Raw genomic sequence first — 12,923 nt, forward strand, 5'->3', positions numbered from 1 at the left:
TTTAGTAACAAGGTTGGTTTAAGGGCTCCGTGGATATATCGTCTTCCTCCTCCTCCTCCTCCTCCTCCTCCCTCTAATTATGTGATGGGCTGCAGGTGTGACCAATGCCACGTGTCTTGTGGCTGCAGCACTGGATAGTAAGCCCCCTTCATCACCCCCCTCAACCTGAGCTTGGGGATCCGCCGAGGTACACAAAGTTGTTATGATCAGTAAATTAGGACAAAAATCAATAGTTACTGAGAGAAATTCAGAAAGGTAACTAATAAAAAAGATTAATTAAGGAGGAGTAATATAGAGACGTATCAGCGTTGCCCCGCCCTAAAGCATCCCGTGTAATGTGGTCTGTTCGACCATCATTGTTGATGTTGAGATAATTTATCAAGAGAGAACTAGTCATTTTCTCATAGACTTCTATAGGACCAGAGGCCCCCTAGTGGCCACCAGAGATAATGCAGCTTCAACACATGAAACTTTTCAAACCTCACGGTTGCCACCTCATAGAGCGAATTTGCAATCTGTAGAGTAGAAAAGATCCTTTTTCCTTGGGCCCACGCGTATGGAAAAAGAAAAAAGATACAACCCCCATAAAGTAACATTTTGACCTGCGTCCCACAACCGGTCCACTTTGTAGCTTAAAAGCATTTTCCCCCCAACCGTCTTCATGCACGTTTCCTTTTTTTGCAGCACCTCCCCACCCTGACTTCTCCACACTGACTCAGCATGTATGTGAAAGAGGCAATAGGGGGGTAGGGGGGGTGCAACGGCACACTCTGCCTGCTGACTGGCTGAGGGTTAGCATTGCTGGCCGGGGGAGGAAAAGCTTGCAGGAAGGGTCTGCACCGCTCTGCTGGAGGGAAGAATGAGCCAAAGACCGACCATGTGGGAGGTGTGAATCTTGCCTCGTGAGAGGTGAGATTGTGATGTGTCTGTTGTACGGGATGCAGCTGTCAGTGTGTTCTTCTGGTTTCACTGCTGCTAGCTGGTGGGGGGGGACAGCTTAGCACCACAATACAGATGCTCCAGATGTGCACATTGGTAGGCATGGGAAACGGCTGTCAGAATAGAGCAGGTCCCCTCAGTGTTGTGTGTGTGAAATGAAGGGCTGCATGTATTTATTATAACATGTCATTACAAGTCATTTAGCTGACGCTTTTATCCAAAATGACTTTTTGACTGCATTGCATTTTTAACCCATGTTTTTTTTACACTGTTGCCCAGGGAGCCATCAGGGGGTTATGTGTCTTGCTCAGGAACACTTGGGGCATGGTCACGTCAGCGCGTTTAAGTCTCTCAAAATAAAATGGGTCATAATTATGCACCCTGATCATTGGTCAAATGTGTCAGCATATGAATTGCAGAGTTTGTAACATGTAAATGATTCAATCAATAAGTCCACATTCAAATTCAGCACAAACATCCCAGAAAACTGCCCTAAGAATACCTTTTTAAAGCTTTGAGTTTTGACACTTCTCTGCCACCATGTTCCTTTTTTTTTCCCGACCAAGCTGACTTACATTGCTTTCTTGCGTCTGCCGTCCTCACTGAATCCGTGCACAACAGCATCAAGGATTGAGCATTTGCCTGAAGGGCCCAGTCTTGGTCACATCTCAGTGAGTCTCTGAGGACTCATTTAAATTATTAAAAGAAGCAAACAAATAAAAAAATTTTATGATGGATTTCCTTCATAAAATAAAGCCTTTAGTAATTCAGTAAGTAAATGTATTTACTCTGTCAGAAATGTTTCTCCGGCTTGTCATTATGTTTGAACTCTTTTTGGCTCGGTGAGTCTTTGACAACTCAACTTAAAAATGCTCTCAGCATATTTGTGAACAACACAAAAAAGGCACATTTTCTCCCTTCAAATATCCCACAGCCGACTAAAAATAGGCTCACGGCAGTGAGAGCGAGGCTGCCTGTTATCCCACCCGCTGCCATCCGAGCAGAATTGGCACGAGTTTTTAACATTTGCGTGCAAGGTCGTGAACAGAGGAGTTGTACAAGGAGCGTGGACATGTCTCCCTCTCTGCATCTCTGTCCTCACACTCTCCTCTGCATGAGTCTTGGGACCCATCTCTATCTGCCCTGAATGTGGATGGAGAGACAGCTATAAAAGTTCCTCCCCCACTAAAGACGGTTGCCTATCACCAGAGCCACGGAGGGGAGGCTCGTCGGGCTGGGTCATATTTTCGGAGCCCCCTGTACACAGTGTGATGTAATATGATATTACGTGAAAACAGTAGTCGTCAGTGGATGATCGGGGATCCGGTGTGACACTCTTCACTGTGCTGCCAAATAGAACTGCACAGTGTTGCTGCAGCTTTAGCTGTCAGTGCACAGCGGCAACAACATGCAGAGAGCTAATATTAGCATTTCGCCCATGGAGCTATTTTTAGCGCATCGCATGCTGCCTGGGGTTTAATTACCTGGATCATTTAACTCAGACAAAGACCGCATCTAGTTTATTCGTTTGTATGTTTGTGACCCAGAAGGACAACAAGAGGATGAGGGAAGAACAGTGAAATGTCCGTCTCCGTCTCTCTCTATTTCAGACAGCGAGCTTCTGTACTTTACAGGTTTCATATTCTGATGTTGTCGCCACCAAGTATTTATTCTGGTATCTTTACCAGACTATAAACTTTGTGCTTCGATGACATTATAGTCAGTAGATGAATGTGTCCCTTCAAGTTTTAGGGGAACTGGTCCTCTCTCTGTCTCCATCTCACTCAGAATGTTGTCACCACACCGTCTGTTTCACATGTGTGAAGCTTTCAGCCGGCCCTCCATCTAGCTCCTCTCTCTTTCTGTTTCTTGCTCTACATCCATCTCCCGCGCTCCTCCTCTCACCCGTCTTTATCTCGCCTCTCGCTCCCGTCAACGTCCGTCTCAGACGAAGAATTAATGGATCAAATGAAGTTCAGGCCCATCAGCCCTTCCCCCGGGTCGATAACGTATCCTCTCGACGACTTCCTCCAAGTGGAGGTCAATCACGAGTAACGGCGGTCCCGGCGGATCCATCGCTCCAGCAGATAAACACATTTATCATGTAGCCGAGTGCTTGAACCCATCAAGCTGAAAACACAGGAACAAACAACACAACTTTATCAAAGCCAACATAAAGACGTCTATGAGAAAGCGATTCAGTTATGATAACATAGTTATTATTAATTTTGTTTTTGTTATCAGTGTGCATGACGATGTGTCCTTGTCCCAGTACCTGCTGTGTGAATGTTAGTTGCTGATGGGCAGGTGGCGCTGTGGCGGTTATGTAGCTCCTGAATGGGTGAATGATGACATGTAGTGTTAAAGCACTTTGAGTGGTCAGAAGAGTAGAAAAGCTCTGTACAGTCTATTAGTATATCTCATAGAGATTAAAAAAAGACGCTTTTAGTGGAAGTCTTCTTTCTTTGTGTTAGCAAATGATACCGACGAGGAGCCTCCTCGTCTTCCTCACACCTTCACGGACAATGGAGCCCTACGGAGCCACCTACAGCTGGAGGCCTCCATTTTGTGAATGGTGCATCTGTGGGAACGGCAGAAAGATAAGAGCATGACAAACGCAGAGGTGGCAAAAGTTGTTAGAAGAACATTATTTATTTATCCGCAGTGCATTACAGAAAAAAAACTTAAACGGGAACACCAGTCGGGGGTCGAGGAGGGAGAGTCGCAGCTTGGGTCCTGAGACGGCTTCCTTTTGCCTTGATGAAGATGTTTCTGAGAAATGAGGATGTTGTTCTTGGAGCCGCAAGAAGTATTCAATTAATTTCAACAGTAAAAAACAAAAAGAACCTGCTTCATTGTACTGCTGTTAGCGACTTAAAGTGAGTTAGTTGAGCTCTTTTGTATCACAACAAGTCAAGGCGTGACTCACAAATACTGTATCCTGTTTGGGTCTTGGGTCTCTTGAGGACACTAGATAACAGATCCTTTTTTTCTTCTCGTTCACAGGTATGAAGAATAGGGAGCTGCTGCAGGTGTCCCTCGGGCATGTTTGTCCTCTGGCCGCTCAGCCTGTGTGTCTCTGTTCCGCACACAGACATTCTGGGAGGGAGGAGAAAGACCGCCTAAAAATAAACTGACACGCACCACCAGCAGAAAAAAACTACCAAACAAAAAGAGCTCTTGTTTTTGTTTCTCCCGTCTCTCGTTGGGACCAGGGAGGAGGTGACATGTCCCAGTCTGGGAAACTCCTTCATTTGTATGTGGAAGTGAGGTCTGCCACGGATCAAAGTGGCGGGAAGGAGGGGATCGCTCAGGGGCGTTCGGTCCAGGGCGGCCCGGCAGAGCTCCTGTCTCAGCTTGCAAGCCACACCGCCGTTGCCAAGTCATCCGCGGCTCACCGACTGGCTCAGGAACGCAAACGGTCTCCTTCTAGAGGCGGCGTCCAGCTGCAGCCGGCCGGCGGCGGCGGCCCCTCCTCGTCCCCCAAGCACGGCAGCGACTGGCCATCCGTTGTCCAATCGCCACCGATGATGTCCTCGTCCGGGAAAGTCAGTGCCCCTCACACGCCGCTGAACTGCCGTGGGTTCAGCGGGGGCAAAGTCGGCGACGGCACGCGGTCCGTTGTCACCTTCGGTTACATTGAGAAGTCCAACGTGAGAACGATGGACAGTCCGCGCAGCTCTCTGTGCGAGCGGGGGACCCGAGAGGAAAGATCCACGCCATCCCACTACCGTAAAAGGTTCAGCGACCCGGTTTGGTGTGGGAGCCCCGACTCATCGTGCAGCTCCAGTCCCAAGCTGACCTTCAGACCTCCTGGCGTTCGCCAACCTGCCTTGGACCCCATTGGCAGAGCAGCTACCCAGAGGGCCGTTGAGGAGTTTGGCTCCCCTCTGCTGCGGATCAAACTAGCGCACGCCCTCGAGCAATCGGCGTCCTCACGCTACAACCAGCAGCCCTGGTCCGGGTCGCCCGTTCAGCGCCAGAGCATCAGCGCTAACCTCATAGACCACCTCCCGGACCGGAGCCAGGCCACTTGCGGACTTCCCCGGAGCCCGGCGTCAGACCAGCTGTCCTCCCAGTCCGTCGACTCCCATAGCCCCCTGGCAGGAAGTCCAGCTGTCAAACGACACGTCCACAGGTCCAGCACTTCACCACAAGCAGCACTCCCCCAACTTGGCAATAATGTAGTGGAGGGCTTGAACCAGTTAAGTGACAGTAAATCCTCCTCTCCTGCTCACAGCCCCGATGTCGCCGGCAGGCAAGCGGAGGAGGCCACCAAAGTATCCTCCATTCTTACAGGGGAAAGAGGGTCCTTGTTGCACAACGCTTTAGGGGATCCCACCGGAGAATTTCATAACTCAGCTCCCAACGCACAACAGTCCAAGCCGACACTTAAGATGAACATCCCTTTAAACGACCTACACACGGCAGCAACGGACAACGCCACTACAACGACCAACTCGCACCAGCCTGAAAACTCCACATTGACGTTGCACAAAACAAACTCCCGCGCCAACTATGAAATGCGGCGGGAGGACTGTGTTTGGAGGTCCCAGCGCCCGAGCCCGACGGGTTCCCCCGCCATTCCTTCACGCGTTTTCCGGGCCTCCCATCCTCCCACCGAGCTCAGCTCTCCCATGAGGGACCCCAGGCTACTCCAGGCCGAGCTCCGGGCACCGGACACCCCAACACTGCACCGCCGGCGGCTCCCGTGGTGCGCCAGGGACTCCTGGTCCCTAGGCCTGGACAAGAGAGAGCACCTGAGCGGCTTCGAACGCGGGGACTGCACTGAGCTTGCTCGCAGACTCTTCATCAACCAGGGAGTTGAGGTGGCGCCGGTCAGCTGGACTTCCAGGCAGCAGTGGGGGAGCCAGCTGGAGAGCAGCCCGAGGCCGAGTCACGAGGCCGGGTTTGTGTCCGGCGGTGACCAAACTCCCGACCGCCAACCCGAGGCCTACCGCAGGCCGCTCAGTCCCACCGCCCAGCAGAAACGGGCGGAGCAGAGGAGGAGGGAGATCCTGCTCCTGGGGCCGGTGGCACTGGACTCTCCGGAGGAAGACGAGGGCTGCGAGGAGGAAGGCCAGGGGGACGAGACTGAGGGATACGAAGGGGAACGACAAAGGGTGGAGGAGCCGGCAGAGGCGGAGCAGAATGTAGCAATGGGAGGGTCGTCCTCGCGGAGCTCCAGCGGGGTGACGGGCAGCTTGGGGGACAGGGAATGTGGTTCGCCCGGGTCCAGTCAGTCCAGTCACCAGAGCAACGAGACCGGCGCCGCCACCTCAGGAATACAGGTATGGAGTAACTGAAGAAATGATTCATGAGTTAAAGGAGTATTCTGGTATTCTGGGAAATGCCTTAATTCCAATAGTTAGACAAGAACACGTGAAGCTCTAGCCTCTGACCTTGCCTCTGTGCGTCTGTGTGTGTGTGTGTGTGTGTGTGTGTGTGTGTGTGTCTGTCAGACGGACAGTGGCTGTGCAGGGCCGGTTCCCTCGCTCCATTGTCAGAGGATCGCTCGTGCCAAGTGGGAGTTTTTGTTCGGGACCCAAGCGGAGGAGGCCACTACCAGGGGGGAGAAAAGTAAGTAAGCGCTCTTCAATTTCATCTTGTTAGGGAATATATTGGGAGACAATTATTTTAATACGAATCGATTATTCATCTATTTATCTAGTTTTTTGTTCTATTAACCCACATAAGACTGTTTCAGAAAGAATTTTCTTAATGTGATTATATAAGCTCAAATGTAGCTATAGTGTTCCCCCATACGCAATGCTTTTAACAATACAAATAGTTTATTAATACAATATCCTTAATTTGAGGATTGGCACAAAATGAAAGAAAACATTTAATTTTAGATAAAGACCAGAACCATATCTCAAAATCAGCCCCAAAACTGCAAAATGTGGAATTATCTGACTGAATGATGTATGCAGATGTGCAACGTCCCAATAGCTCAGCTGTTAAAGGATCAGTTTGATGGTTGTGGGTTCAGATCCGTTAATGTTACAAAACATATTCTGAAACAAGCGATAGTAGCTCTCATCTGACAATAATTGGCCAACTTTCTCTTTGCTACTCACATTTCAGTTGGTACCAAAATAGTATTGGGGGCTTCAAACCTGTTTCTGAGTCAGATCACATGAATGGTCTGAATATGTTTTCTGTGCCGTCACAACAGGGAATAAGCAGCGGGAATACATAACCACATGCTGTGTGTTTTTAAATCCCTCCCTCTGCAGATGCCCTGGAGACCTCCACCGCGCCCCCCAGCGGTAACTCCAGCGAGTCTCCCACCCCGACTCCCCCGTCCTCCCTACCCCTGCTCTCCGGCAACCACGAGGTGCAGGACGTGGAGGTCGAGCTGGTGACCCCTCCTCCCGCCTTTGTTGGCGCTTCGCCCAAAACCGGCATCATCCGGCGCACGCTGAAGTACTCGGAGACCGACCTGGACGCCGTCCCGCTGCGCTGCTACCGGGAGACGGACATCGACGAGGTGCTGCTGGCCGAGCTGGACGACGGAGACTCGGCCTTCGGGAGCAACCGCAGCGTTCAGGGGACCTCGGGGACGGGCAGCAGCCCGCTGGGGGGTCCGGCCTACGGGAGGGAGGACGGGGCGCATCAGGAGGAGAGAAGACTGTGTGGAGGGGTGGGGGGCGAGGAGGATGAGGAGGAGGAAGAGGAGGAGGAAGAGGAAGAAATGGTGAGCTGGGCCAGTGTGAGGATGCAAGGAGACAATAGGAAGCAGCAGTTTGCAGCTCAGGAGGAGCCAGAGGTGTTTGGACACATGCTGAAGAGGTGAAACGACACACAACCTGTATCTTTATCTGAATTTAGACCCCAATCATAACCTTCATTTCTTAGGTAGGTTTGGTGGCATCATGCACTATTCAGCACTCCGGTCTTTACTATAAAGGAATTATAGTTAAGAGTCCTTTAGGCTAGATCTCCGCTTCTGAGTGAAGGCAAAGCTTCTAGGATGTAAAATTTCATTAAAATGTGTCACAGTATATATCATGAAAAAATGGTATATAATAGTACAGAATGTCAGAAAGGTCTGTGTTTATTAAAATCAACTTTCACGATTTCACTTCTGGACTTTAAAAAGTCCTTATTGGCAATGTTGGAAGAAACGCAGCCAAACATGCTCAGGTTTAAACAGAATATGAACTATTTACTATTTGTGACTGAGGTGTCTTGCTCAGGTACTGCCCGGGCTCGAACCGCCAACCTTGCGGTTCCCGGTGTTATTTGCATTTTTAGTTAGTTTATTTTATTTTTGAGAACATCAAAGCCCCCTGTGATCTTTGGTGGACCCCGTTGGGCTCCAGCGGGTCGGAATGTTTCTTTGCACATTTTTTATTTTTTTTTGCAAACATATCTGCGTCGCTTTCGTGTTTTTTAAGCCCCTCCCCCTCCATCCCTGTCCAGAACAATGGAAACGTTTTTCGACAACCACCACCCGGCCCTGAAATCCCCGCTGCTGGTCTCCGGGCCCCGCTGCGCTGCTGAGGACACCTTCAGCCGCCACTTCGAGAGCATCATGGAGTCTCACCGCGCCAAAGGCACGTCCTACAACAGCCTGGACAGCGAGGAGCTGCTGACCTCCAGCGCCCAAACCGTCCTGACCTTTGACCTGCCCACGCTAACCCCGGCCATCCACGGGCCAGTCTGCCACAGCGCCAGGCAGATCGTGCAGCTCAGCTTCGCCCCGCTTGCCCACGACGAGAGGCCCAGCATCTCAGACTCTATCTTTACCGTGACGGGGGACTCGGACGCCACCCGGGCGCCGTCCAGCGAGAGGCTGAGCAGCGGCTCGGAGGACACGCCGCCCAGAGGGCGAGGGTGCTCGCAGCTGGGGAGCAGCTGGTACAGCAACCCGTCCTTCTCATTACTGAGGTAGGTGAGCAGCACGTCGAGAAGTCACCAGCAATTCTACTGTGGAAGTTATAGTATCTGTTTTATTTGGGCCACTTGGGGGTGATGGAATCAAACTATCAACCCAACGTTGACATGCTTTATGTGTTAGATCTGTATTCTCGCGTGTGTCCACCAGGAGGCGACTCCTCTGGTCCTGACCGGATTCTGTCCCAATTACATGTGCTTGTCCCTCTTGACACATTTCCCAAGCGTCACCCAAACGACTACTAATTATTGAGTCTTTCTAAATCCTATAATATAATAATATATAATATCATATCACACATGTTACAGATGACGTTTTATATGAGTTATATCACATTGTTATATTTTGAATAGTGGTAGAACATGAGCCGTATTCTCTGTTGGACCTGCCGCAAGTTCAAACATCTGGTGGAAAGACCCGGCTGTTAGAGAGGCAGTTTTAAGTGAGAGGTGTTCAACAATCACACAAGTTCAGGGGCTCTTTCGTTAAATGTTTCACAGCGCTGACGGCTGACACACGTTCGGACGGTTCTCCAGTGATTTGCTGAGGAACCGAGTGATGGGGAATCTGGGTCACGTTTGTTGTTGGATTTCCTTCTGATTTCTTTTCATCTCCACTCTGCACTAAAACGGGGCAAGAGCTGCCTTTTCATATGAAACATTTGTATACAAGGAGACGGAGCTGGAGGCGGAGGAGGGATCATCGTCAATTGGCCTGGTGGAGGTCACTGAGGTAGTCAAACAACTCCGCAGTGGCAAAGCCCCGGGGATTGATGAGATCCGTCCAGAGATGCTAAAAGCAATGGGTGTTGGGGGGTTGTCTTGGATGACACGCCTCTTCAACATTGCGTGGAAGTCTGGGACAGTGCCAAAAGAGTGGCAGATCGGGGTGGTGGTACCCCTCTTCAAAAAGGGGGACCAGAGAGTGTGTGCCAATTACAGGGGTATCACACTACTCAGCCTCCCGGGTAAAGTCTACTCTAAGGTGCTGGAAAGGAGGCTTCGGCCGATAGTCGAACAAAGGATTGAAGAGGAACAATGCGGTTTTCGTCCTGGTCGTGGAACAACGGACCAGCTCTTCACTCTTTCCAGGATCAAAGAGGGGGCTTGGGAGTATGCTCATCCAGTCTACATGTGTTTTGTGGACTTGGAGAAGGCGTATGACCGGGTCCCCCGAGAGAAACTGTGGGAGGTGCTGCGGGAGTACGGGGTGAGGGGGTCCTTGCTTGGGGCCATCCAATCCTTGTACGTCCAAAGCGAGAGCTGTGTTCGGGTGCTCGGCAGTAAGTCGAAGGCGTTTCCGGTGGGGGTTGGCCTTCGCCAGGGCTGCGCCTTGTCACCAATCTTGTTTGTGGTTTTCATGGACAGGATATCGAGGCGTAGTCGGGGGGAGGAGGGCCTACAGTTCGGGGGGCTGCGGATCTCGTCGCTGCTTTTTGCAGATGTTGTGGTCCTGATGGCATCTTCCGTCTGTGACCTCCAACTCTCACTGGAGCGTTTCGCAGTAGAGTGTGAAGCGGTCGGGATGAGGATTAGCACCTCTAAATCTGAGGCCATGGTTCTCAGCAGGAAACCGATGGATTGCCTACTCCAGGTAGGGAATGTGTCCTTACCCCAAGTGAAGGAGTTCAAGTACCTCGGGGTCGTGTTCACGAGTGAGGGGAAGATGGAGTGTGAGTTTGGCCGGAGAATCGGAGCAGCGGGGGCGGTATTCACTCGCTTTACAGCACCGTTGTGACGAAAAGAGAGCTGAGCCGGAAGGCAAAGCTCTCGATCTACCGGTCAATCTTCAATCCTACCCTCACCTATGGTCATGAAGGATGGGTCATGACCGAAAGAACTAGGTCACGGGTACAAGCGGCCGAAATGGGTTTCCTCAGGAGAGTGGCTGGCGTCTCCTTTAGGGATAGGGTGAGAAGCTCAGCCATTCGCGAGGAGCTCGGAGTAGAGCCGCTGCTCCTTTGCATCGAAAGGAGCCAGTTGAGGTGGTTTGGGCATCTGGTGAGGATGCCCCCTGGGCGCCTCCCTAGGGAGGTGTTTCAGCCACGGCCAGCTGGGAAGAGGCCCCGGGAAAGACCCAGGACTAGGTGGAGAGATTATATCTCTGCACTGGCCTGGGACACCTTGGGATCCCCCAGTCAGAGCTGGTAGATGTGGCCCGGGAAAGGGAAGTTTGGGGTCCCCTGCTGGAGCTGTTGCCCCTGCGACCCGACCCCGGATAAGCGGTTGAAGATGGATGGATGGATGGTATACGAGGATACAGTCGTCCTCTTACTTTAAATCTCATCTAAAGGCTTTCAGCAAGACACACATTCAACATGGTCCAACGTCAGGAGTTTCTGTTGTTAATTCTGTAATTGGTGGACAGCCGTCGGCCTGCAGATCGACCGGCCTCTCTCCTCTCTGGCCTGCTCCTTGTGCACAGCGCTGCTGCAGTGCTACTCTGGAGCCGAGCAGCTTCAGAGTGAAGGTCGCTAGGACTCCGCCAGTGATCCCTCTGCGGTGTGTGGCTGTGCGTGAGAGAATGTATGCGTTTTGAACAGTTGTATACTTGACAATGCATGCGTTGCGTGCGCGCGCGCGTGTGTGTGTGTGTGTGTGTGTGTGTGTGTGTGTGTGTGTGTGTGTGTGTGCATGACAGAGGCAGATGGCTGCTGCAGCAGCAAGGAACTCACCTTGACTGTCAGAGTCCCAAAGACTTTTGTTTTAACCCTCCACAGACTCCCACCTGCCTTCCAGGAGACTGTATTTTATACCGAGAACCCCTTTCTCCTGATGTTGCATGCACAATATTATTTTTGCAGCTCTCTTACTGCACTTCCTCTTTTCTGCAAGATATGTAGGACCATCAGAGGGTTATTGTCGGGATCTATTTGCTACGGTCCTTTTGTTTGGGGAATTGTGAATGTCACACTAACACACTGTGACAGCACTGCAGAGGTAGAGTGACTGCAATGGGTCACTTTGTCCCCGGGACCACTGGAGGGCGCAAGAGGACAGCGGTCAAGCTGTCAGGCGCTTCTTTTTCTGAGAGACAGCGAGCTCTTCTTAGTGGCCACGGCAAGTCTGTGGCAGTCGCCAGTCAGGACTGTGGCAGCTCAGCGGCAGCCTAGTGGCAGCCCGGTGACAGCCTAGTGGCAGCCTAGTGGTAGTCTTCAGTCAGGCGTCTGTCAGGCGTCACAACAGCAACATTCGTTCGGCAGCAGTCAAGAAGCTGCCAAGCTGAGAAGGCGGAGGCTTATTTTTGCTGTTGTTACGACAGGTCAGCTGCTGTGAATAAGTTTTGGGATTTTAGTTGAGTACCCAGAGCCATTTACGATTGGACAAAATAATGCAAATAAAATAGATAGATAGATAGATACTTTATTGATCCCTCCAGAGGGAAATTTTGGTATCACAGCTGCATGTACAGGGAAGAAAATAGAATAAAAAGATACACATTATATACAATATAATAAGATAGAAATATTAAATTATTAAATTAAATAATCTAAAACCGAAACAAAAAGAATAACAAAAAGAATAAAAAAAGAAAGAAAGAAAGAAATCATTTGTTTTATCATCTTTAAACGCATATTTGTAAAAACATGAAATCCATAAAATAAAATGTCTGAAAATATCTTCGCTCTTCCTCTGCTTATCTGTAGGTGTCAGTATGTGCCGCAAGCTGCCAGTGGCATTAGTAGTCAGAGGAGTGCCAGTCGAGTATCAGTCAGGTGTCACAACAACAAAACATTAACATTATCCAAATATTAATAATGTTTATAGAAAAATAAAACAGATAAAGAGTTTTTTAGTTTACTGTTTTGTTTTTCACTTTTCACACCACAGAGAATGCTGACGTCACGTACTGCTTACGTTATGCACTGTTACTGTTACAAAAGCATTTTGTAAATGCACTTTACCATCTTCAAATGGATCCCCATTATTTTCCTATTCCTCGTTATCATATGAATCTAATCCATGATTATGCCACAGTCCTGACGATGGCCGCAGACAAGCCTCGCTGTTTTTTTCATTAGACCTGATCTAATTTAAATTATTTCTAAAGGTTCATGCACAAATATAGGTGGTCTTGAAGC

The 12,923-nt window shown here is 50.2% G+C and overlaps 1 protein-coding gene across 1 annotated transcript in view; it reads left to right on the forward strand.

The window, feature by feature from the left end:
* Positions 1-4,028: 4,028 nt before the first annotated feature.
* LOC120819607 (uncharacterized) overlaps positions 4,029-12,923 on the forward strand; it is a 40,431-nt gene continuing 31,536 nt past the window's right edge. Inside the window, exons 1-4 of the mRNA XM_078102884.1 lie at positions 4,029-6,230; positions 6,402-6,519; positions 7,179-7,734; positions 8,368-8,835. Coding sequence (XP_077959010.1) covers positions 4,167-6,230; positions 6,402-6,519; positions 7,179-7,734; positions 8,368-8,835 — 3,206 coding nt within the window. The 5' untranslated portion in view covers positions 4,029-4,166. The remainder of the gene's footprint in view (positions 6,231-6,401; positions 6,520-7,178; positions 7,735-8,367; positions 8,836-12,923) is intronic.

The sequence above is a fragment of the Gasterosteus aculeatus genome, chromosome 5 (genome assembly GCF_964276395.1).
Source record: "Gasterosteus aculeatus chromosome 5, fGasAcu3.hap1.1, whole genome shotgun sequence".
Lineage (NCBI taxonomy): Eukaryota > Metazoa > Chordata > Actinopteri > Perciformes > Gasterosteidae > Gasterosteus > Gasterosteus aculeatus.